Source organism: Chelonia mydas, chromosome 1 (assembly GCF_015237465.2).
Source record: "Chelonia mydas isolate rCheMyd1 chromosome 1, rCheMyd1.pri.v2, whole genome shotgun sequence".
NCBI lineage: Eukaryota > Metazoa > Chordata > Testudines > Cheloniidae > Chelonia > Chelonia mydas.
Window position 1 is genome coordinate 40,763,069 of NC_057849.1, and position 26,989 is coordinate 40,790,057.

The window sequence follows — 26,989 nt, forward strand, 5'->3', positions numbered from 1 at the left end:
ATAATATATTGTCAGCAAATAAAGTAGATGATACCAGAACACTGAAAACACTCAAGTTAATGTAAAATTTGGGTTATGCAATAGATACATCTTATAAAGTCTAAGCATTGCACTAAAAATGTTACATGCTAATATCATAACCATATTTTATTACTACTAGGTGTTGAAAACGGGTTGTAAATAATATTAAAATGTAAATGTACCTGTACTGTAATTCAAATAAGGTAAACATTAATCACATTTGGATTTTGCTGTAGTATTTAATATACTAGGCTCCCACTCTGATTCCATGTTGGAAAAGCTACTCTTTATACTTATAATAAAGGGCTGGCGACTAGATAATGGGAATTCTTGATGTAACATCTTATTTCTGTGTGAACATTTGTGATAGTGAGAACTTCTGCCTTTCTGATTATTTTTTGCCTGTATAACTCTTAGTGCCTTCTCTGCCTCCACCTGCCAAATAAAAAGGAATATTTGTAACTAAAATGTAGACTCAACACTGTCACAGCCATAGTGGAAAGTAGGATCTGCTGGCCTTTAACATAAAATGGACTCAATTTCTTTTAATGGTGCTGACCTAAGGAAAAGGTGTAGCTAATTTCAAGATATGTTATGATATGTTTATGATTAGTTACTAGTGTCTGGGAGACTCATGAGAACTGGATGACCCAACTTCTCCTCAGGGTTGCAAAATAAAATATTTCTAGGCTCTCTTCTGGATTAAAGGGAAGCATCAGCACTGCAGACAACTCGTGGTCAGACTTCTGAAAGATTTTGATTGGGTTCCTGAAAGAATTGGATAGAATCTCATGTGAAAAAGCAGAAGCAGGACCCTTGTGTCAGAAGATGAGAGACTGGCTCTCTGCTGTTAATATACCACAGGGCGATATCAAAATCATTTAACGGAAGATATCATCTCTAGCATTTTGGTAAGAGGGGAAGGAAACCAAAAAGCAGTTGGCCACTGATCTGTAGTATGAAGCAGACACACATATAGACAAAAGCCATCCTTGGTAGGAATGAACTCAGAGATTTATAACTGGATTCATGGTGCTGGAAAAAGAGAATCCATTGGGTGATTTGAAGCCATCGCAGGAGATTGAGCTCGTGCTTAAAATGGCATGATGAATACAGCAACACAATTTATGGTGCTTGGGTTAATGCTGGTGGCCAGGGCTGAACAAAGTCATGATAGTCTAGACTATTTTGACCAGTTTCTACTTCTCTGTAACATCTTGTGAAGAACATTTATCTAGATGAGTGGTCACCAACTGGCCGATCGCGATCGACTGGTGGATCCTAGAGGATCTCCCAGTTGATCGTGATCTCTGGTGGTGCAGCGGGGCTGCCGCTAAGACAGGCTCCCTGCCTGCCCCGGCCCCATGCCACTCTCAGAAGCTGCCAGTGCAGCCCTGGGGCTGGGGTTCTCCCTCTGCGTGCTGCTCCTGCCTGCAAGCACTGCCCCTGCAGCTCCCATTGGCCAGGAACGGGAAGCTGTGGCCAATGGGAGCTGCGGGGGCGGTGCTTGCAGAAAGGGGTAGGGCGCAGAGCCACATGTCACCCCCCGCCCCTCCAGGGGTGCATTGGCCCCTTCCGGGAGCGGTGTGGGGCTAGGATAGGCAAGGAGCCTGCCTTAGCGGCAGCCACGCTACACCACCAGAGATAAGTGCTGTCCGGCAGGAGGCTGCACCCCAACCCTCAGCCCTGCCCCACCTCCCAGAACCAGCACCCCCACCTGCAGCCCAACCCCTGCCTCAGTCATGACCCCCTTCCCAGAGCCAGCACCCTGTACCCCTTTCTGCAACCCAACCCCCTTCCCCAACCCTGATTCCCCCTCCCAGAGCCAGCACCCTGTACCACCTCCTGCACCCCAACACACTGCCCCAGCCTGGAGCCCCCTCCTGCACCCAAACTCCCTCCCAGAGCCCACACCCCCTCCTGCACCCCAACACTGTGCCCCAGCCCGGAGCCTCCTCCTGCACCCAAAATCCCTCCCAGAGCTTGCCCCAGGCTCAGCCCAGAGCTCCCTCCCACACTGCAAACCCCTCATCCCCATCCCAGAGCCCGCATCCCCTCACGAACCTCAACCCCCTACCCCAGTGAAAGTGAGTGAGGGTGGGGGAGAGCGAGTGATGGAGAGGGGCGGGGCTTTGGGGAAGGGAAGGGGCAGATCCTAGGTTGCTCTTAAATTCAAAAAGTGATCTTGGGCATAAAAAGGTTGGAGACCACTGGTCTAGATAGTTAAAGACAGAACTCAGTGTATGCTGATGTGTGGCATCTTGTGGAAGTTGAAAATCATTGGCCACTGATTAGATGTCAAAACTTAATACCATGCTATTTTAAATGCAAAACCAATGAACAACACTAATTTAACACAGCTAACAGCAGTAAGATAAGAGCATCTGATTAGAGCAATGGTCCCCAAGAATGTTGGGGAGGAGTGCACAGCGTAGCCAGCCGCGGGGGGGAGGGACAGAGCACCACCCAGCCCCACTCTGCCCCCAGCGGGGCGCGGAGAAGAGTCCATTATTTGTAAAGGGGGTGGGGGCCTGACAAACACTTTGGAGACCACTGGATTAGAGAGAGGCAACTTCAGGATCTGACCCAAGGTGAGAGCTGAGTATACAAGGGAACAGGATAAGAGGGGTGTCCCTTTAAATTGCTGACATATTTATACCATAAGGAGAATGCACTGATACATGTAGCTTCTTGCTAGGCCAACCTCAATGGTTCCTAGGTCTGCATGTCATATGTTTTAAGAATGGAGATCTATAGAGGAAATGTCACTGAGCATGTAAGAATATCTAAAGATGAACGTAGAGATTACACAATGCAAACTGATCGGGTCAGACACCCTTACTGGATAATGAAAGAAAATCGACTAGAACTTCCTTCCTGACAAAAACTGTCCCCGGGAATTGAAGAAGCCATTAGAAATCATGCGAGCAACATACCTGACAGGTGGACCTGGGGACAGTTAGCAATGCTTCTCCAGTGCAGCACATGACCTACACCTCATACCAGAAGTAAACAGGAACCACTGACTGTTGGTATGATGCAGACAGACTCCAAAAAGGCTTTTACAAACAGGGAGAAAGACCAACCTTAAGGACCTATATGAGCAAAGCGACTAAGCTAACTCAAAGATTTAGCCAAAGTTGTTCCAGCATATCTACCTAGTCAAAGAAACCAAAGTACTGAATCATCAAACTGCTGTGACTCAAGCAGCATCAAGGCAAGATATCCTCTAACTGATTTTGAGCAGCAAGTACACTCCTTTCTAAGAAGATACAAGAACTTCTTTAACCTAAATTAAGCTAAGAAACACAGAAACCAAGGAGTCGTCCAGCTTGTCAGTCTCCCATTGAATTCCCTTCCCCATCAGATGAAATTAGGCTGAAATAATGCGAACAGCAGCAAAACTGCAGCCATGAGGAAGGAGATAGTTATTTGGCTCCACTGGTCTTCACCAGACTAAATCCTATTCAGTTTCCCAAGAGGCACATTTCCAATCTAAACAGCGTTGGAAGATAATGGAACACTAATTAGCAGGCATGTCAATGCCACCTAAATCCCAAAATTGTTACCCCCATTCACTATATTCATACCTTACTATGTAAGATTCTTAAAACTAGCCACTATGAACAGTTGCTCTCACCTACTGTTGAGATTAAACAGCTGCGTGGTATCAGGCAGCAACCCTCTTAAAATGAGGAAATAACATCAAACATTTATGTTATTTTTTCTTCCAAGAAGGGGGAAGCTTGACCTACTTTGCTATCCTGATATAGGGAAAAAAAACATTTAAAGAAGCTATATTTAATGTTTGAAGGATGGCATGAAGTAGACAGTAAGCTTGTGGCACTTCCACCTGCTCCAGACAATGCACACACACACTGGATGTGGTCCACACTTAACTCCCAAAGGGGGAGAGAGGGTATGTTGCGCACAACATGAACCTTAGCCTAAGCTTTCTCATGCGCTTGGCTGTTCCTAGGGTTTTTTCCTCACTGGGCCCTTCTGCCCCATCTTCCTTGCCTTAGGCAAATGAACAACAAAACTTTTGTCATTCAGAAGTGTTTAAAAAAACAAAACAAAAAACCACACACACCCCGAAAGAGAAAAGTGTTGTCGAGGAAAAGCGCCGATGTGAACAGTGATTTGACGGCAGGAGAGCTCTGCTGCCGACAAACAGCAGCTACACGGCGCGCCTTTTAACAGCCCAGCTGTAGCGGCACAGCCGTGGCGCTAAAAGCTGCGTAGCGTAGAGACAGCCTTAGAAAGGGATTAGAATGATTTTAACGCTCATGGAATAGAGCTAGTGGGACTCAAGTGACAAAGCAGTCAGCAAAAATAACTTTATATTCGTGTGCAGAGTCCTAAAAACTGCCACCATGTTACGTGAACACTTATTTCTTTATGAAATGTCCCAGGGTACTAGCACTATACAGAACAAATAAGATGGGGTCTTCTCTGAAAAGCTTGAAGTCTAAGTTTAGACATAATAGGAGGCATGATAAAAACAGGAAGGTGGGTTGGGGAAGGAGGACAAAAGTAAATTTAAGATTACAATGGCGGTGGCTTGGTAAATCAGTGCAAGGGGGTGAGAAGAGTGGAATAGTTGGAACCAGAAAGAGGAAGTGACAGATGCACAAGGGCAGGACACAACTAAACTGTCTTAGCAGTAGGAGTTAACTAAAACATAGAAGATTACACTTAAAATGCAAGTTCTTTTGCGCGGGGGGGGGGGGGGGGGGGAGAGCCTCTCTAGTGTATGCGCGTGCGCGTACACACACACACACGCCCTAAGCCCTTACTGGGGCTAAGTGCTACTGCAATGCAAATAAGCAACAACAGATGGTAGTTAGTGGCAATAAGGGCAGAAATTTGTGGCCATGCTAGCAATACTTAGCAGAAAGAGAAAACTGTCTAGACTTCTTGCAAAAGTGATGAAATCAAGAAGATAGAGAACTCTGCAGATGACACCAAGCTGGGAGGGGTTATACGCATTTTGGAGGACAGGATTAGAATTCAAAATGGTCTTTATAAATCGGAGAATATCTTAAAATCAACCAGATGAAATTTAATAAAGACAAGTGCAAAGTAGTACACCTAAAGAGGAAAAATCAAATGCACAAATACAAAATGGGGAATAACTGGCTAGGCAGCAATGAAGGATCGGGGTGGGAGGGTATAATGACTCACAAACTGAATATGAGTCAGCAGTGCAGTACTGTTACATAAAAAGGCAAACATCATTCTGGGCTGTATTAACAGGCGTGTCTTGTGTAAGACATGGGAGGGAACCAGGTTCCACTCTATCCGGCACCGGTGAGGTCTCAGCTAGAGTAGTGTGTCCAGTTTTTGGCACCACACTTTAAGAAAGATACAGACAAACTGCAGAGTTTCCAGAGGAGAGCAACAAAAAATGATAAAAGGTTTACAAAACCTGATTTATGGGAAAGGTTGAAAGAACTGGACTTGTTTATTCTAGAGAAGACTCGGGGGGGGGGGGGGGGGGGGGTAGAGGAGAGGAAACGGGACCTGATACGAGTCTTCAAATATGTAAAGGGCTGTTATAAAGAGGACGGTGGTCAATTGTTCTCCATGTCCACTGAAGGTATGACAAGAAGTAATGGCCTTAATCTGCAGCAAGGGAGATTTAGGTTAGATATTAGGAAAAATGTTTTAACTAAAAGGATAGGTAAGCACTGGTACAGGTTACCTAGGGAGGTTGTGGAATCCCCATCACTGGGAGGTTTTTAAGAACAGGCTAGACAAACAGCTGTCACGAATGATCTAGGTATACTTAATCCTTTCTCAGTGCAGGGGGCTGAACTAGATGACCTCTTGAGGTCCTTTCCAGCCCTACAATTCTATGATTTCTATGTCATAGAGCACTGGAAGCTGAAGGTCAGCCCTCCGCAGCTATACTCTTCAAGGGGAACAGGAGCCTTTTGAGTGCCCTGCTCAGACCGGTCCAGCTGTTACTGTATGACACGCAGGAGGAAATCCCTGGGATCAGGGTCCTGTCCTTTGGAGGTTGGCCCAATGCTGAACAGGCCCCTGCCTGTCTATCCTGCCTCACTTGCTGTCATTACTGCTGCTGTTGGGAGAGTGATTCTGCCAAGGGGTAAAGATGGGGAGCGGGGGTGGTGGAAGACACCAGATTCAGAAGCTTCCCCTCTAGACTCCACCCAGCCTGCAAAGGCAGTAGCAGCAGGACTCACTGACGGCAACCCTTCAAAGATCCTAGTGCTGGCTCCAAGTATAAATATGCATTAGCTGGTTTCCTATTAAGATCTATTTATTTTCTTATAAGTACAAACCAGATGAAAGGAAAGGAAAGGAAAGGAAAGGAAAGGAAAGGAAAGAACAAAAAAAATAAAATAATCCCAGTACCAACTAGCAGGGAAAGTCATTTCACAGTTCCAACATAATCTGAGATCATAACCATGAAGTCTAACTTTGTTTGAAGTGTAAGAAATCTGTAAATTTAACAGCATTTTAACTGCAGTCAACTAAAGGGATTGGCAGAGTTACTTCTGCTGTCTTCACTGAACAAATGTAAACTGGCAGACTAAGTGGTCTAGTGACAGTGAGCTGACAAGTGGAAGGGGAATGTATTCAGGGCCCCTGCTCAGACTTTGTTCATTAAACAAACAGGTGTGGCAGTACTGCACAAGGAGTAGTTGAGTGCTTAGAAGAAGAGAAGGTCTTGCATCACTCAGTAGTGCTGGGCTTTTGAGGGATCCATATGAAATCTTCTTCAGCTGAAGGAAGGGTTACATTGATGAGAGGTTCAAGACTGACAGAATGAACCCTACAGAAAACCCTACAGAATTCCCACTGCTCCAAACAAAACAAAAATGCGCTTACCACTTACATTTAGTATGTTTTCTAACAACCTGTCTTACAGAATCAAAACATGTGGGAGAACAGAGGCACAATTTGTATCTGATTGATAAAAAACATTTTCTTAAACTCTTTTGACAATCTTCAGATAGAGAAAGCAACTCTGGGAAACTGGATTAGACATGCACAACACCACACCACTCTAGATTTCCTCATGTGGTTATCGTTAGAGGCTTGCATGTGTATAGGCTTAGGGTCTACTGGTTTTTATGTGGTTGTATATAGGATTCAAAACAATTCATATGTTTAAAAATAAGTCAAATTAGGGGAGAAAGAGAAAATACACACATCAAACAAGAGATAGAATTACATGACTGATCTATTTACCTATTGTTAAATTAAACAGAAAATTATAATTAAGCACTGCTGTAACAAGATTTAAACATAATACACTTGAAATGTGAGGCAGAAATTTATCTGCAAGGATATGTGCTCTTGGCTTAAAATCACAGGCATATATTGATGCCACCTTGGCTGCTACAGGGCTCATTTTTCTACTGATGCAACAAATAACTAAAAAAAACCTGACTACAAGAGCTATAAAGTTCAAGTAACGGAGATTTCCTATTTCATATCAAGACCTAAATATGAATGTTTTCCTGCAAGTCAGACTTGTTTTGTTGTTTCTTCAAAAAAAAGTAGGAAGATTTAAAACAAGCAAGATTTCTCCTCTACTGCTGCCTTCTTCTTCTTCATATTTTTACAGGTTATCCAAAAAAAAAAAAATAAAGCTCAACTCTAGGAAAAGGAGGGGCTGCTCAGTGATTTGAGGATCAGGTCTCAAATGTCTACATTTCCTTGGCCTATAGGTACAAACTACACTAGATTCTATTCAGCTCTTCATTCTTCAGAATTATTAATTCCCTCCTGGGCTTTTCTATGATGCTAATCACTACAGTATCAGAGTGCTTCACAAAGGTATTTGCACAATGCCCCCGTGAGGTGAGGGGGTATTATTATCCCCATTTTACAGATGGTGAACCAAGGCACAAAAGGATTAGAGGTAAAAAGGATTCATTAATTTTGTATGTCCAATTGAAATGCCTAGGACCTGATTTTTCACAGTGCTTGGCATTATACAGCATTTTAGATGTTCAAAGCATAGCTTCTATTGACCTTAGTAGCAGCTGAGTGCGCTCAGCTCCTCTGCATATCAGATTGCAGGGTCTCAAGTTAGGTTCCAGAAAATGAGGATCACACGATTAGTGACCACCTGTGAAAAGTCTGGTTGAAGTGTCTTGCCCAACATCTCATAAGAACTCTGTGGCAGCAGCAGGGATAAAATCTAATTACTCAAGGCAGCACTCAGCTGCTTTAACCATGAGAGCATACTCCCCTACCTCATTCACTACCCACTTTTTAATTTCTGCAACAAACGAGGCAGGAGTCCTGCTTCCCTACCCAACCCTGACTGAGCCCCAGAGTAGCTCCATCCTGTGAAGTGAATAAGACAGGGGTCTTGTAGAAAAAATAGCATGTAATCATGTAATTAAAGACTGTATTGTAATGTATGCACATAAGTGGGCTGAATTAAGGCTGCAAGGGCAAGTTTAATTCTGGCATTTCCTAACTTTGCAACCTTAATAATGTTCTTTCAACATTAATAGTGTAATACAATACATACACACAACAAATGTGGTCAGAACCATCACTATGATAACTCCAGAATTTCAATAACCACATGACTGATTTTATTCTGCAATGGACGTAGCCATAGCAGATATCAATAGTATGGTTACCACAACAATTAATGCACTTGAAAAACAAGGGGGAAAACCAGAGAGATAAAAGAGATTCGCACAGCACACATTAAGTGGTATACAGAAAACATGATGTGGGTCTGATTTCCCCCTCTGCCCCCAATCACTTGTTTTGAAAGATCCGCGTAACTAAGTCATGGGTCCATTGCTCACAGGAAATATGATCATCCCAAGCTTGTGGCACTAAAAGCTTGATAGATCCAGCCTCCCAATGTTTTCCCTCTATGTACCCATCTGCTCGCTCTATCTAGAGAGTTACATAAAATCATACAAAATTGCATTGGTAAGGAAGTGTAAATTATACATCAGAAACACACTGTACATTTATATTAAGGAGACAAGAAGTAGGCAACTTTCCTATTTATAAAACTTTCAATTTATTTATTTAGGATGAGTAATACATGTTTCCTACCTTTTTCTCCTGTTGAGGTAATTGTAACTAGGAAAAAAGAAAGAAAGAAAAGGTTAAATATATCTATATTGTGTTTTAAAGATCAAAGCCATCTTACAAATGTTAATGGAGACTCCATAACCCTGTGAGGTAAACACTCATTAAACTTCTCCTCTAGGTTCCCACAGTCTCAAAAGTCAGTGACAGGGCTACGAACAGCCAGGAGCTCCAGCTCCCTGCTCTAGCCAAATGAGCATGTTGCTCTTCACAAGCATTAATCCATATGTTTAATTAGATCTCAATTTAACAATTAAACATGTTGCCATGAACACCTACTATACTTTCTGAACTTTCTTAGGTTGTACACACACCCAAACAGCTTATTTACCACCTACAGGGATTACAGAAAATCTTAAAATGACTAAAACCCTTCAATTGGCAGATACAGTGGAAAGTTTAAATAACTGCAGAGCCCTTTACAGAAATCCCTGTACAATTTTTTGTATTAGCCACACCCAATCTACTTTTTAAGAGTTCCACACTTCTCTATCACTTTCTACCCCACCGTCATCCTCCCCATCACGCAGGCATGTACTTTACAGGCTATTTTTGATTTCCTCTCCCCTGCCTGACACATTCTGCTCATATCTAAAGTCTTATCACTTCTTCCTCCTCAATATCTCTAAGATCTGTCCATTTATTTCTAACCCTACAGCTAAATCTCTTGTTCAGGCCCTCATTATATCTTGCCTTAACTAAGGCAAAACCTTCTTCTCTGGCTTCCCTAAACCAACCCTTCACAGTTCAGACAAAATACTGCACTGGAAATTTTCCTTGCTTGTGATTTTGATCACATCACCCCCCTCTCTGAATCCCTTCCTTGGCTCTCCACTTGCTACTGCATCAAATTCAAGTTTGTCATCACCTTCTCCAAAGCTCTGCATAACTCTGCCCCTCCCTACCTACCTGAGCAGGTCTCATTTTGCATTGTCTCCTCCCTCCCTACTCTGCCAACTTTCCTAATTTCCACAGTCTGTCAGCTTTGCACAGACACAGCCATGCGTTTTCCCCTTGCACAGGCAGGGAATTCCTGTGCTTGTTTGCAAGGCCTTCACCCTCTCCACTTTAAATCCCCCTTAAAGACCCACTTCAACCCAGGGAGAGGGCTGTGGCTGGGAGCAAGCAGTTCCCAGGCTGACTGGGGGAAGTAGGCTCAGCTGGCCCTTATAAAGGGGCAGTAGGCCAGGAGCAGAGAGTCTCTCTCTGCCTTTAGAGAGAGAGAGAGATGGGCCTGGCTGCTGGACAGCATGCCAGAGTACCTGAGGTGAAGCAGGGCTGGGGAAGGCCAGAGGAGCTGGGAGGCTCCAGACTGAAAAAGCCCAGGCCTGGCGAATGGCCTAAGATAGGTACTGCGGTTACAGGGGGCAGCCCAAAGGTAGGCAGAGGCAGCAGGTCCAAACCCCTTTGCCTGTGATGATTGGCTTACACACTGCAGTCCGCCCCAGTGTGCGGGTGCTCAATGGTCACTGGCAGTAGCCAAAGACTGAGGCAAGGTGGGGATAGTGGGTGGGGGTTCCCTGGGGAGGGGAGACCCAGAGACTGTGGGGATACTGCCAGGGGGCAGCCCCCTGGGTAAAAGGGGCACCAGGGTCCAGGAGGGACACGGGGGCCAGCGGCAAGCGGGACACAGGCCTGCAGAGGGTGCTCCAGAGACTGGAATGCTAATTCTCTGGACGACCAGCAGGAGGTGCCGCAGGGGTGAGTTGCCGCACCGTGACAGTAAGTAAAATGTATGTTTCCCCCACTCCTCCTAATCTCTGTCTACTTGTCTGTCTGTCCTTCCATTGTCCTTAGGACTGGCATCACCCTCTTTTCTGATTGTCTAGATGCCTCCAAATAGTTAGCAATTCTTAGCAATAATAAGACCTAACCAAAGAAGGAAAAAGCAAAACCATAAAATAAACTGCTCTGGCTTCTCTCACAAGGCTCAGATGCTCCCTTTCCGCTTATGCTGGTGAATTAAAGGAAAGAACCAACTGCTCAGCACCATCTTCATTCCCCTATGCAGTTTTATTTGCAACTTTTTAATTCCTTCCCTCTAGGGAAGGATCTTTATCTACCATCCAAAATACAGCAAGTTTGGTTTTAAACTGAATTAGGAAGAACGATTGGGTATGATTAAAACTAGAGTTTCTGTTAAGTGCTTTTCTTTTTTTTTTTTAGGGCATTTTTCCCCCCAGAGAACATGAACCAATAACATAGTAAAATAGTCCCAAAGCAAGTCAATATGTACAAAGACAAGTTACAACTGCTAAGAACAGGCTCACATGCTATAGGACAATAGAGTCTGTATTAATCTCTTGTGAGTTAAAATTTGTCTACACTTACAGTGGTGCAGCGCTATGTATGCCGACAGGAGAGTTTCTCCCACCGGGATGAGTACTCTACCTCCCTGAGAGGAGTGGCAATGTTGATGGGAGAAGCACTATCTACACCGGGAGTTCAGTCTGTATAGCTACATTGCTCGTGGTTATACCGACATAAGATAAAAGTGTAGACCAGCGCTTAGAGGTTTCAAGTAACTGCGATTAATCGACAGCCCTAACTCACATGATTAACTAAAAAAAATAAATAAATTGCAATTAAAAAAATTAGTCGCGATTAACCGCAGTTTTAATCGCACTGTTAAACAATAGACTACCAATTGAAATTTATTAAATATTTTGGATGTTTTTCTACATTTTCATATATATTGTACTGTGTTGTAATTGAAATCAAAGTGTATATTTGATTACAAATATTTACACTGTAAAAATTAAAACAAAAGAAATTGTATTTTTTAAATTCACTTCATACAAGTATTGTAGTGCAATCTCTTTATTGTGAAAGTGCAATTTACAAACGTAGATTTTGTTTTTGAGTGCAGTTATGTAACAAACAAAAAATGTAAAACTTCAGAGCCTACAAGTCCACTCAATCCTACTTCTTGTTCAGCCAATCACTAAGACAAATAAGTTTGTTTACATTTACAGGAGATAATGCTGCCCTCTTCTTATTTACAATGTCACCAGAAAGTGGGAACAGGCATTTGCATGGCACTTTTGTAGCTGACATTGCAAGGTATTTACATGCCAGATACCCTACACATTCTGATGCCCTTTCATGCTTCGGCCCCATTCCAGAGGACATGCTTCCATGTTGATGACGCTTGGTTTTTTTTTTTTTTTGTTTAAAAAAAAAATGCATTCATTACATTTGTGACTGAACTCCTTGGTGGAGATTTGTATGTCCCCTGCTCTGTTTTACTCACATTCTGCCATATATTTCATATTATAGCAGTCTCAGATGATGACCCAGCACATGTTGTTCGTTTTAAGAACACTTGCACTGCACATTTGACAAAATGCAAAGAAGGTACCAATACGAGATTTCGAAAGATAGCTACAGCACTCAACCCAAGGTTTAAGAATCTGAAGTGCCTTCCAAAATCTGAGAAGGACGAGATGTGGAGCATGCTTTCAGAAGTCTTAAAAGAGCAACACTCCAATGAGGAAAATACAGAACCCAAAACACCAAAAAAGGACCTCAACCTTTTGCTGTGGAATTTGACTCAGATAATGGAAATGAACGTGCGTCAGTCCACACTGCTCTGGATTGTTATCGAGCAGAACCCATCATCAGCATGCGCGCATGTCCCCTGGAATGGTGGTTGAAGCATGAAGGGACATACGAATCTTTGTCGCATCTGGTATGTAAATATCTTGCGACACCAGCTACAACAGGGCCATGCAAACACCTGTTCTCACTTTCAGGTGACACTGTAAAGAAGCAGCGGGCAGCATTATCTCCTGCAAATGTAAACAAACTTTTTTGTCTGAGCGACTGGCTGAACAAGAACTAGGACTGAGTGGACTTGCAGGCTCTAAAGTTTTATATTCTATTTTTGAATGCAGTTACTTTCTCTGCATAATTCTACATTTGTAGGTTCAACTTTCATGATAAAGAGACTGCACTACAGTACTTGATTAGGTGAATTGAAAAACACTTTTTTACAGCACAAATATTTGTAATCAAAAATAAAGTGAGCACTGTACACTTTGTATTCTGTGTTGTAATTGAATATATTTGAAAATGTAGAAAACATCCAAAATATTTAAATAAATGGTATTCTATTTAACAGTGGGATTAATTGCAATTTTTTAAATGGCTTGATAGCCCCAGTTTCAAGTTATTTTCTTTTTTTTGTTTTGTTTTTTTTGAAATGCTGGAGATATTTGCAGTTTATTAAAACAAAATAGTTCTAATTTACTGTATTATATTTCTCTTTTCTTGTTCATATTAAATTGCTTACTTAATAATTTCACTTTTTTCCCCCCCAACATAAAAAGGTGAACATTAGACAGTGGAAGGTAAACATTAAAAGTGGTTTTTCTTGCAAGATTGAGTTCCTAAACAATGGACAGTTCCTAAACTGGGAGGAGCAATAGATACTCTGGAGGGTAGGGATAGGATACAGAGGGACCTAGACAAATTAGAGGACTGGGCCAAAAGAAATCATGAGGTTCAACAAAGACAAGTGCAGAGTCTTGCACTTAGGATGGAAGAATCCCATGCACTGCTACAGGCTGGGGACTGACTGGCTAGGCAGCAGTTCTGCAGAAAAGGACCTAGGGGTTACAGTGGACGAGAAGCTGGATATGAGTCAACAGTGTGCCCTTGTTGACAAGAAGGCTAACAGCATTTTGGGCTCTATAAGTAGGGGCACTGCCAGCAGATCAAGGGACGTGATCATTCCCCTCTAGTCGACATTGGTGAGGCCTCATGTGGAGTACTGTGTCCAGTTTTGGGCCCCACACTACAAGAAGGATGTGGAAAAATGGGAAAGCGTCCAGCAGAGGGCAACAAATGATTGGAACACATGACTTATGAGGAGAGGCTGAAGGAACTGGGATTGTTTAGTCTGCAGAAGAGAAGAATGAGGGGGGATTTGATAGCTGCTTTCAGCTACCTGAAAGGGGGTTCCAAAGAGGATGGATCTAGACTGTTCTCAGTGGTAGCAGATGACAGAACAAGGAGTAATGGTCTCAAGTTGCAGTGGGGGAGGTTTAGGTTGGATATTAGGAAAAACTTTCACTAGGAGGGTGGTGAAGCACTGGAATGCGTTACCTAGGGAGGTGGTGGAATCTCCTTCCTTAGAGGTTTCCAAGGTCAGGCTTGACAAAGCCCTGGCTAGGATGATTTAGTTGGGGATTCCTCCTGCTTTGAGCAGGGGGGTGGACTAGATGACCTCCTGAGGTCCCTTCCAACCCTGATATTCTGTGAACTTCAAAATGACATTTTCTGACTGAATTTTCCCTCTAGTTACTGCTCTATCCTGGGTGAACCCCTCTGCATGGAGCTGGAGAAACATGCATTCTCTGGGACAAGATAAATTCAAAATTCCACTTGTCTTCTGAAAGAAAAGAAACTAAAGCATCCAACTTAGAAAAGATATATATATATATATATATATATATATATATATATATATATATATATATAAGGTTCACATCATAGTTCCAGTCAAAAAGCTCTGTAATATGTGGTCTATACAGGTACTATATCAAGCAAATTCAACTCAATTATATTTTATGAGAATATTCAGAATGATGCTTCAAAAATCATATATTTTCCCTCTTGAACATAATCAGCTAGGTAACATCACATTACTTTGCACGTATAGAGACTTCATCCAAGGATCTGGATGCCAGGCCTGATGACTGGTGGAGGGGGGGGGGTAAGAAGGGCGCAAAGGGGGCAATTGCCCAGGGGCCCAGGCAATTTAAAAGGGCCCAGTGGCCTCTGCTGCTGCTGTGGTCACGGCAGCTACGGGAGCCCTGGGCCCTTTTAAGTTGCCTGGGCGGGCTGCAGGGTGTCTAGGTGCACAAGACCACTCCAGGCCCTGCACTTTGGGGGACCCCGTGGGCCAGTCCCGGAAGTGACAGATTTGTCACTTCTGGCCCTGGGGCCCAGAATTTCTGTTGGTGAGCCTGACGGATGCACTTTGAAAACAATAAGTAAACCTCATAACCCTGGAAGGAAGCTAATTATCTCTCCCTTTCCTAGCCAGCTCCCTCAGGCCAACATGCATAGCCATCAGACCATGCAGAGCAATTTTAGGGTAACAAAATCTTGTAGTCTGAAGTGTGTTCTAATAGTGAAATCCTTCTGATTTCTCATACTGTTTTCATTTCAAGATGATGTCTGGTCACTACCAAATTTAAAAAAAAAAAACAAACCCTTTGGGTAGAGAAATGCACATAAGAAGTGCACATATGAGGACAATTTGTTGGGTTCTAGCCAATGTAGGGGAAGGATTAAAAAAAATCTGGTTTTAAAATGTAAAGTTGGTTACCATCTTAGCTAAAGAGAGGTTACTCTCACGCCACAGTTATTCTCATTTTATGGATGGATAAATTGTAGCACAGTCCTGAGGCACCAAGGTTAATGACTTGACAAAAGTCACACAGCAAGCAAGAGGCGAGTCAACCGTTTTTCAGGATGTATCTATATTACATCATGAAGTCCTATTTCAAATTAATAGTAATATGTACTATTTTGTTTCCACTAGGAACTTTAAACATGCACTGATTACCTGGACAGCCAAACAATCATCCTAGCCTTTAAATTCTGCTTCAGAACTGCCAACTAAAATCCTTCCCTCTGCTGCCTTTGACCAATTTGCTTTGTTGCAGTGGCTCTCCAGTGAAATGATATGTATTTCCACTTCAGGCACTTCAAAATCTTTTCTACATGTGGGAAATGTACCAAACAGTGCTGCTTTTTTGCCCTATTGATTTTTTTTTACAAAATGCTTCCAAAACCTTTGCATTGTGTTCTTCTGCGATGTATCAACCAGAGTCTGTGCCCTGAGAGCTACAGTGAAGAGCAAAGTCAATATTTCACAAGTTTAAGTACTGCAAATCTGCTTTCAGTCTGTCCTTGCTGGGAGCTGAGGAATTCGAAATATATTCCTTGGTCTACTGTTCAATTACAGAGGTAAGGAGGGGGAGGGGCGGGAAATTAAGCAAGCCCAGCATCTTGAAAATGTATTTATTAAAATCTTAACTTGCTATAGTAAGTCAATGTTTTAATAAGTTATTGCTAGCAAATACTAAAAATATGGACTACAACTGTAACTATAATTCATGCGGAAGTTCTGTAAACAGCTCATAAAGTGCCTACCGAGCACTACAGAAACCCTGAAGTTTCAACAAAGGCCTGATAAACCCAAAGGTCTCTCGTGTTTTAGTTGACAGCATGGTATAAATGTGTGTCTAACTTTTACCTTCTCTCAATATGAAGCACAAAGAACAAAATAAAACAAAGGAGTAAAAAGAAAACCCTCATTCTTCAAACATGACTTAATCCTACTTACACACCAAGAGCAACTCACACCAACGTATAAAGTGTACCTATTTTCTATTCTAGTCAGATATATTATACTGTCAGAGTCCTGTTCATGTTGCACTCAATTCTCGGAAAATAGTGTATTTTTCAGTGTGAAACTAGGTGCTCTATTAAGCTGGCTTCATATTTAACTTTCTGCTTAACTGAGTTAAAAAACAAAAACACATTCCAACTTTGGCTTCTAACAAGGGAGAAAGCTCGAGTGTTTTGTCTCAGATGTCCCAATGCCACTCATTTTCCTAATTCCTTCCTATTCCTTATACCTCTCCTAAGCACCTCTCTCTCTCCCCATTTTTGTCTTTGCACCTTGACAATGCCACTCTTTAGGCTTGCACCTTCCAGACCTCCTGGACCATGGGCGTGGGTATAATAGGCCAGGGGAGGCTCAGCTCCCCCTGGCGCTGCCACAGCCGGCGGACCCCTGGTTGCAGTGTTTTGCAGAGAGGTTTTTGATTTATTATGCCCCATGCAGGTTCCAGGGCGTCTGAGGCGGCGATATGTGCTAGTCAGCTTCCTGGGTTCATGGACTCCAGGGAGATTATTGATGAACCCAGGAAGCTGAGTAGCACATACCACCTTCTTAGCTACCCCGGATCCTGCATGGCACATATCAAAAGCTTCTTCCGGAGGAGAGTCTGAGACAGGGGTGAGCAAACTTTTTTGGCCGGAGGGCCACATCGGGGTGCAAAACCGTATGGAGGGCCGGGTAAGGAAGGCTGTGCCCCCAAACAACCGGGCCCTTGCCCCCTCCCATTTCCCGTCCCCTGACTGCCCCCTCCTGGAACCCCCTGCCCTAAACCGCCCCCCAGGATCCCACCCCCCCTTATCCAACCCTCCCCCCCCCCCCGCTCCCTGACTACCCTGACCTATCCACACTCCTAGCAGGCCCCCCGGGGACTCCCACATCCTACCCAACCCCCCATTTCCCCGACCCCTGACCGTGCCAGAACCTCCACCCCATCCAACTGCCCCCTGGTACCCGCTACCCATCGCCCCCTTATCAGGCCACTCAGAGCCACGCTGCCCACACGGCAGCATAGCTGCATGGGAAGGGGAACAGCGGGGGAGGGTCCGGGGGCAAGCCTCCCCAGCCGGGAGCTCATGGGCTGGGCAGGATAGTCCCACAGGCCAGATGTGGCCCATGGGCCATAGTTTGCCCACCTCTGGTCTGAGAGATGCTTTTCTCTGGGCGGCTTGGGGTCTGGAGAGGGGAGATGAGACGTGGCTGCAGCTGGCCCTGGACTCCTCCAGCCAGGTGGGCAGGGTTGGGAGTGGGGCTCGGGGACTTCGGATGGCCAGGGGCTCCTCCAGGTGGGGGGTGGGTCTGGGGGCTCTGGTATAGTGCAAGAAACAGCTACTTATAGGAATTTGCTACCTGTAGCAGTTACTCATATGTAAGGGATTGTAAAAAACTGCTATCCGATGTAGCAAATTCCTACAGATAGCAATTTCTCGTACTACACCAGCCATGGGGGTGGGGGGAGGAAATGGCAGAAGGGGCAGACCTGGGGCTCTCCTCCCCAAACGGGGGCTGCACCAACCACCCATGATCACAGGAAAGAATGCTGCAGTGGTAGGGAGATTGGTGGATCTAATGAATCAGACGTAAAAGAGGTCACATTTTTCAGCAGTGACTAATGATTCTGGATGCTTCTATATTTGGATGTCCAAACTGAGACACCTTAGAGGAGCCTTATTTTCAGAAAGTGTCATGCATTCACCCTCTGAAAATACATGCACCACTTCAAGGGATTTCAGAATGTGTACCACTTATTTATAATGTAAATGCCGGATTCTCTGTATCTTGAATTCTTTAAATCATGATTTGAAGACTTCAGTAACTCAGCCAGAAGTTAGGGTATGTTGCAGGAGTGAGTGGGTGAGGTTCTGTGACCTGCAATTTGCAGGAGGTCAGACTAGATGATCATGATGATTCCTTCTGGCCTTAAGGTCTATAGGTCTATTTATAGACTTTTCTATGGTTACTACAGTAGTATCCAAGCACCTCCAACATCCCTACAAGGTAGGGAAGTATCTCCATAGTGAGACACAGAGAAGTTGAGTGATTTGCCCAAGGTCTCAAAGGAAATCTACTACAAAACCAGAAATAGAACCTGTATCTCAGTGCAATAACTCTAACCATAAAACCATCCTTCGACTATGGGGTGTGTATTCTTTTGATTGCAAATAAAACTCAAATAAAAATAAAGACAGGGAAAGAACTGGATCTGTTTCTTATGTAACATTTATTTGCAGCCCCATCATGGATCCTGACTGAAGTCATATACTTTGAATATTTCAGTGTCTCCAGGCATCCAACGAGTGAACTTTTACATTCTTCCTGGTGCCCCATGTAGGTGGGGAAATACTAATGTGCAGATGCAAATACATTCCTTCACAATATCTGAAGCCTTAACTCTCCCCAGCTTCTACTCCATTAAATTGTTCACAAGTGAAGATCAAAACAATTAAAAAAAACCCACCAACCACCGATCAGCTCCATAACTCAGCTGAAACACATCTCAACAGTGGCCCTAACTACAAAAGCAAGTTCTCCCCCTCACCCTCTCCAAAAAGTAAATTAGCTCAACTCAGCTGAGATCCCCTTCTCCCTTTAAGATCCATGTAGACAGGACCACTAGCAAGGTAACACAAGGCAGAGCTTGAGTGTTCCCGACACCATCCACATACAAAAACCCAATCACTCGTGTGGTAGTGATATAACAAAAACTGGCTGATGTAACTGGGGGTGTAGGACAGACTTCCAGTGAGATTCCCTCAACAGTTGCTAACGTGTCTTATCTGTAGCCTGGATACAGGCTAATGCCATGACATCACCAAGAACCACTAGTCCTCCAATGCCTTCCAACAATCCCGCAACACCTCACACCTGTGCCCTTTTTTTGCCATCTACCTCCTTGTTTTCTGATTGGAAACCACCTACCATTGCACATAGGCCTTCTCAGCCTCTTTCCCCCACTTGCAGAGTTTCCAGTATCAGCAACTTCACTCATCTATATGCAGCACAGAGCTCTGTTTGTTAAGAATGACCCCAAGAGGAGCGCCTCAGCATGCTGCCAGCTGGCCACAGGCTGACAGCAAGGTACCAGTGGATCTTTGGTGTGATGCTAGCAGGGCCCGCAAGTTGGATACATGCTTTGCAACCCATTGGAATGTTTCTCCAGAGAGAAATCTGGAGCGAGCCCAGATGGAACGGGTTTACTTCACTGAGTTACTAGGTTCATACCACTTCCAACCAGAATCCCCAGAAGGGGCAGACACATTCTCCCTCATTACACTGCAAAAGCATTCATAGAGCAGTGCAGTTTAATGTAGCACTACAATGAGATGTGTCCCCAAAAGCCTTGGCATCACACACAAGTAAACAGAATGCTCATGTGGATGCAGGACATAACTCCCATAGCTAACACAAGGGAAGAATCTCAAGGGTGGATCACTTGAGTTAATACTGTAATGTGGAGTCACTTTTGGTTGTGCGGTAGCTTCAAACTATCTCAAAAGATGTTGAACTGTCTGCACAGGTGTTAAGGGAGGTTCCAATCGAGTTGAGCTATCTTGATTGGAAAAATTAAAAAACAAGGCATATTTTTTCCCTGCATAGACAGGGCCATGCCACACACTACTATATTTATTAGTTTATTGAGAGAATTAACACTCACAAGAATTGACATTATAAGTTGCATTATATTCCAAATATGGCAAAAGTGAAGTTACAGTTGCATAATATGGGTCATAACAACTTGTTTTTTATTTGTAACTAACCATGGTCACAGTTTGTGTCATATGGTTAAAGCAACATTAACAGAGTTATTTGACTGCAACAGATAATTTAGAGTGCCTGAGAGGCACACTGCCCAGAAAATACTCTCTTATAAAAAAGCAAGGTAGATATTTATTTAGGCAAGACCACTCTAGCTTGAGCACAATATGTGTACCAACATGAATAGGAAACAAGGGAAGTCTGTAAGTATATGTTTGTTATTAGAACAGCAGAAGCTGCAGAAACAAAAACATTCTAATTACCATGTACAAGTGTTCTATGCATCTAAGGGTTTTCTATAGTATGTACACTACAACAGGGTCACTGAACAGGTAAAGGAGATCTCCATGACAATAACCAAAGTGGATGCCAAGAGGATTCTGCTCCTCACCCCTCAGTTCAAAATAAAGAGACCTAGTCAGAGCTAGCTTTGGGACCCCCAAAGCTGCAGATGACCCCCCATCACCAACTCCTTTCCTGGTTTTGAACGGCAATTTCAATTTTCATATTTAGAAAGTAAGTTTCTAGTCCTCTTCCTTGGCAAAGATAGTTTTGAAAGTGTAAAGGTACCCTGGGGCTGAAAGGCTTCTCACTGATTTTTCTTAGGGTTGTCTATAAAAAATTGAACTGTTAGATAAGTTAAGAAACCACACATTTATCAAAATAAGCTATTCTGATATAAGCACCTTTACGCTGCATCCACACTAGGGGGTTGCACTGATTTAATTATATCTGCTTCAAAAATAGATATAATTAAATTGTTACCAAAACTGTGTCTAGAAAATCTCTAAAAGAGCATGGATTATTCTGTCTCATTCTTATAGCTGGTCAGATCTGACCTGTGGGAATGGAAAAGCCACTAGCACGGGGGTGGGCAAACTACAGTCCATGGGCTGCATTCAGCACGCCCGCCATTTTAATCCGGCCCTTGAGTTCCTGCTCGGGAGCAAGGTCTGGTGCTTGCCCCGCTCCAGCCGGGGAGCAGGGTCAGGGGTCACTCCGAGCGGCTCTTGGAAGCAGCGGCATGTCCCTCCTCTGGCTCCTACATGTAGGGGCAGCCAGGGGGCTCCGCTCTGCATGCTGCCCCCACCCCAAGTGCTATCCCCGCAGCTCCAGTTGGCCAGGAAATGCCTACGGACGGGGTAGCGCATAGCGGAGCTGCCTGCCACACCTCTGCGTAGGAGCTGGAGGGGGGACATGCCGCTGCTTCCAGGAGCTGATTGAAATAAGCGCCGCCCTGAGCCATCCCCCACGCCCCACCTCTGATCCCCTTCCCACCCTCCAAACCCCTCGGTCCCAGTCCCAAGCACTCTCCTGCATCCCCAGCCGGAGCCCTCACCCCCCCCACACACCCCTCACCCCCCTGCCCCAGCCCAGAGCCTCCTCCCACACCCTGAACTCCTCATTTCTGGCCCAACCCCGGAGGCCGCACCCCCACCCCAATTTCGTGAGCATTCATGGCCCACCATACAATTTCTATACCCTCGGGCTAAGAAGTTTGTCCATCCCTGCACTAGCACATATAGGTCCTTTAATTTTTTAAGGAAAACGCAATCAAATTTGCAGTTGTTGGGGATGGAGATGGTCTCTGATAGTGTTATGACTGCTGCAGGTTTTTACTTCTCAGCTTGGCTGCTCAGCTGCAAGTAGCAATGTGACCAATGACCACGAGCAGTGTCACCTTAACAGCATGAGACATGGCCTGGTTTAGTGGACTCAGCACAGGACAGAGTAGGGGATCCATTACATTCCCTGCTCTTATTACACCAACTCAAAGTCAAACTTATCTGCCTAAGTTTTTCTAATAACTACTTCACAGGTGAAGGTTATGATGATTCATTAATGCTCATAAATTACTGCTGTAGAGGGGACTATAATGCACCAGAATGTGCACAAAACTTTCCAGAAATTTTAGCAGCATGCTGACCACACTATGTTATCTACAGAATTGTGCCTTGAAACATTTTTAGATGTTGGTAATTTACATGGACCCTTTCCACTTCCGCTAACGCAAGAGGGCAGACAAAGAATTAAGGGGAGATTTTCAAAGGCACACATGACAGTTTGGTACCCAACTCCCATTGACTTTGAACCAGAATTAGGCACCAAACTGCCACCATCGGTGCTTTTGAAAATCTCCCCCTTAGTCTTTACTAAAAATCAGGAAGCTAAATACAAGGTTTCTCTGAAAAGAAGTCACCTAGCTAATCAATCCTGAAGCTAGTCATATGCATAGCTCACTAAAATGGTGAGGCATTGGCTATATTTGGAAAGAGAGGGTGGCTTAAAAAGTGTTTTGTTCATTCGTCCAAAAATGCTAAGGCTGGCTATGTAATCAGCACATTAAGCTACTCAAACAACTGCACTGCAGCAGAAACTCTTAACCAAATTTGTTATTCTTGAAAAGGACCTTCACTGTAATGAAGCACAACTGCACAGAATCAAGACACCTAAATTAGCTCGTTTTTCAGACTTCCTTCCTTTTTCTTAATTACCAGTACACTGAAGGAATGCAGTCTCTTCATTTTACTAGCAATTTGACCAGCTCCTAGTCCAAGTGTTGCTTGATTATACCTTCCTCATCTGGTTGGTAAAGCCACTACCCCCTCCTCATTCAATCCCTCCTGAATATTCGGCTCTGTCACAACACCTTCAAGTAACTTCAATGGCTTGACTGTAGGGTAGCTTTTTAATGCCACATATAAATGATTTGTTTCCAATACTGTCCACAATATGCTAAGTGATATACAAACACAAAAGAAGGCACACACTCTTTTAAAATCAAAACAGAGAATATGTCTACACTACAGAGTCAACTCAACTTATGTACACTTGAATTACTTCTCTCTGAGAGTACGTCTACACTGCAATAAAAGACCCATGGTCCAGGTCAGCTAACTCAGGTTTGTGGGGCTTGGGCTGTGGGGCTAAAAATTGCAGTGTAGACATTCAGGCTCAGGCTGGAGTCTGGGTTCTGAAACCCTGGGGTGTGTCTCAAAGCTTGGGCTCCCGAGCTCCAAGACCCTCTGTCTCTTGTGGGGTCTTGGAGCCCGGGCTCCACCCCAAGTGTGTATGTGCAATTTTTAGCCCCACAGTCCAAGCCAGAGTCAGCTGATCCAAGCTCTGAAACTTCACCCCACAGGTTTTATATTGCAGTATAGATGTAGCCTGAGTTAATCTAGCTTGAGTGAAAGTAGCCACACTGAGGCTATGTCTACACTGCACTTTCATCATTAAAACTTCTGTTGCTCCGGGTTGTGAAAAAAAAAAAAAACGAAAACCTCAGAACGACAAAAGTTTTAACAACAAAAACCCCCGGTGTGGACGGCACTTCGTCAGTGGGAGACACTCTTTCGGTGATGAAACCACCCTCCCGTGTTGGGGGGGTGTTATTTTGTCATCAGGAGAGCTCTGTCCCAGCGACAAAGAGCAGCTACACTGCATACCTTACAACGGCACAGCTGGAGCGGCACAGCCATGCCATTGTAAGGTGCGCCATAGGCACCGACTCCATGGGTGCTCTGGGGCTGGAGCACCCATGGGGAAAAATTAGTGGGCGCTCTGCACCCACTGGCAGCCAAGCTCCCCACCCCACCTCCTCCTCCCCTGAGCGCGCCACATCCCTGCTTCTCCACCTACCGCCTCCCAGCCACTGCCAAACAGCTGTTTGGCCGCTCCGGGAGCAGGGCAGGGAGGAGCAGGAACGTGGCATGCTCAGGGGAGGTGGAGGAGCTGGGGCAGGGATTTGGGGAAGGAGTCAGAATAGGGGCAGGGAGGGGGCGTGGAGTCGGGACAGGGCCAGAGTGGGTGGTCGAGCACCCACTGATGGGAGCAGAAGTTGGCACCTATAAGGTGTGCAGTGTAGATATAGCCTGAGAAACAATATGAGCTTCTGTGTCCATACTGGTGCTGCACTCACTTGAGTGCGTTAAGACCTCTGGGAGCACATGCCACGTTTCTTAGTACTGTAGTAAGCTGAGCTGCTCTAGTAATTATTTTCCGGTGAGTTGTGAGAGAACTTCTCTGTCCTTCCTGGACACACAGGGAGAATTATAGGAAGACACTGGAAGAATAGAAGCACTTGAGTGTTGCTAGCCTTTGTCCACACCACAGAGTGATCATGTTAGCAGCTGACGAGCTGTGTTTCACTGACCTTTAGCCTATACTCCTCTCAAGCCAACCAACTTGAGATAAAAGCACCACTGCATTTGAGTCAAAGGTTTGTGTGTAGGGATGGGACTCCAGTTAGGGGAAACACTTGAGTTATAAACTTGAGTTAACTGTGCAGTGAAAACAAGCACTGAAGGAACTAGAAAGGGGAGTCAGAAACAAGCAAAGTGGCCAGGTGATGCTAAAATTTTACTAATACATGGGTTTTATAAGAGAGAGCACCTAATACATTATGGGCAACATTGGAAACAATTAACAAATCTAAAAAAATAAAAAGAGCTATAGAGACATGTGTCTCATCTTCAAATTTCTCTGATCAGAATTACTGTTTTCTGAAAAGAATAGAATGTACTCTTCACGAGCTAAAGTGTATATTTTTTAGTCAATAACTGTGTTATAATCAAGCACCTATCCCTAAAGAGCATTTCGGTCACTGGGCATAAAATTCAGTACCTTAATTATATGTGCCCAATGGCCTAACTTCAGATCCTACTAAGAAACCCATTCACCCTTCAAATCCAGGTGGATAAAGACAAGGAAATATGAACAGTCTTGATTAAACTAAGCCAAAACAGAGAGTATTTCTGAGTGCTGAAATATTGGTAAAGTTATGTAGGTTAAACAGAGGGGAATAAAAATGCTGGAAATTACTACTTCATGAGTTACTTTTCTCAATTTTAACTACACCTGCCTTGTAGAATCATCATTACACTACAGTTTTATAAAGAAGTTTCACTTTCCAGTTGTTTGCACAGATCTTCAGGGATTAGAAAATTCACAGTGGTTTGATTTCCTTAAATTAACTTTACCATTTTGAAGATATTAGTTTTTAAGTTACCTTACTATTACTGTGGCTGCACTGTTTGTATTATATTTTACTTAACAAAGCAGTGTTACCTACCTCCTGTGGGAGATCTGACATGCTAAAATAGCTTGTATTTTGTGAGCTGGATGCATATAAATTTTAAATAACAATCAAAAGGAAGAAGGCCTGCAAACACACATTCCATAGTTAAGTAATGGGAGAATACATATTTTCCTTTAGTCTCTTAAAAATCCATTTTCTCCCACGCCCTTAGACCTGATATGAAGCATATGGAGGAGTGGGTGAGATTCCATTCTAATCCAATAGCAGAACACAAGGGACTCCCTCTTCCTAGGGGCCAAGTGTTTTGCTGCTGTGGAACTCCTCTGATGACCTGAGAAATGAGGCCCAACCCAGCTGGCAAAATGCAGGTCTCCCATCAACCACTAGATTTTTGTGCAGGATGATCTCAGATTTTAAAAAAATTAAATGTCAGTGAGGGATGAGTTTCTTTGGACTAAGCAAACTGCATGCAACAAGCAGAAATTATTTCTGGTAAATTCACTGACTATATGCAGTCAGCACTACTCTGCTGTCAAAGCAAACAATAGTGATTTACATTAATGCTGAAAGATATTACTTAGTTGCGCAAAGCTTATGAATAGAGCCATTTAAGGAAGTTTTATTTCAAAACCACACAGTAGTCTATTAGTGTGGGCAAGCTGAAAGAATGAGTTTCAGCCTATTAGGCATACTATACTTAAGTATCCATGTGCTGCCAATCACCAGAGTATCTAGGGGAACAGCATGGAATTATTGCCTTTGGTATATTACCTGTATAATTAGGAATTGGTAAACAAGGTCTTTCTGCAAATTGCATATGACATGAAGAAGAGTGAAATCTGGACAATCTCTGAATAATTAACTGTAAGGTGTTCTAATTCTCTATTACACTTCACACAAACAAAACCATTTAATTCTACACTAATGTGGAACAACCTTTCAACTCCCTCTCTAACCACATTCCCTATCCAAAAACAAACAGACAAAAAAACCAAAACCAGTAGTTAAACCTATTTAAGCTCTGAAGCATTAAGAAAAGTCGTAGTTTTAAAATCCATCCTTTACACTGCTGGCTGAATTCCAATACATGTACTGCTGCAACACTGCCAGTGTGCCAAGAATTATAGTTATGTGTACACTTACTAGACTGACCTCTCCAAGTTTTTGCAATGACTTCAAGTTTCCATAATTCAAACTAATCGTTAATACGAAAGGAAGAAATTGTAGTTCTTCCCCATAACAACACTTTATTTGATTTGTCATAAACACCTCTCCTTTTTCAACTGCCATTCTCCAGCAGATTTCTGCATTAGATAAATGGAACAATTTTCCAAGGAAAAAACCCAAAGACTGCTTTATTTTCATTCTAAACAAGTGTACCATTCTTATGGTACAAAACCACAGCTCTGAAAGCCTTTGGTTATATTTATCCTGGCTAATAAAGTATAGTCTGTTCTCCTGTTTATAAGATATTGGTGGACAAAACACAAGTCTCAAGCTTCAAAATCTTCTTAGTTATCCAAAACTTATGGATAATTTAGCCAAACCCTTCAAAAAAAAAAAGTCACTGTTAGAGGTTTTGTCTCAAGAATTACATAATACTACACATTCTCCATATCTATGAGAAAAGTATCGGTTGAATCATCAACTAA

General features: G+C 43.5%; 1 protein-coding gene across 3 annotated transcripts in view; it reads right to left on the minus strand.

Moving 5' to 3' along the window:
* The window catches only part of ZDHHC20 (zinc finger DHHC-type palmitoyltransferase 20), a 75,925-nt gene that overhangs the window by 34,601 nt on the left and 14,335 nt on the right, over positions 1-26,989 (minus strand). For all 3 annotated transcript variants that reach the window (XM_037891028.2, XM_037891019.2, XM_043530670.1), the window contains exon 2: positions 9,091-9,117. In XM_037891028.2, the coding sequence (XP_037746956.1) occupies positions 9,091-9,117 (27 nt within the window). The remainder of the gene's footprint in view (positions 1-9,090; positions 9,118-26,989) is intronic.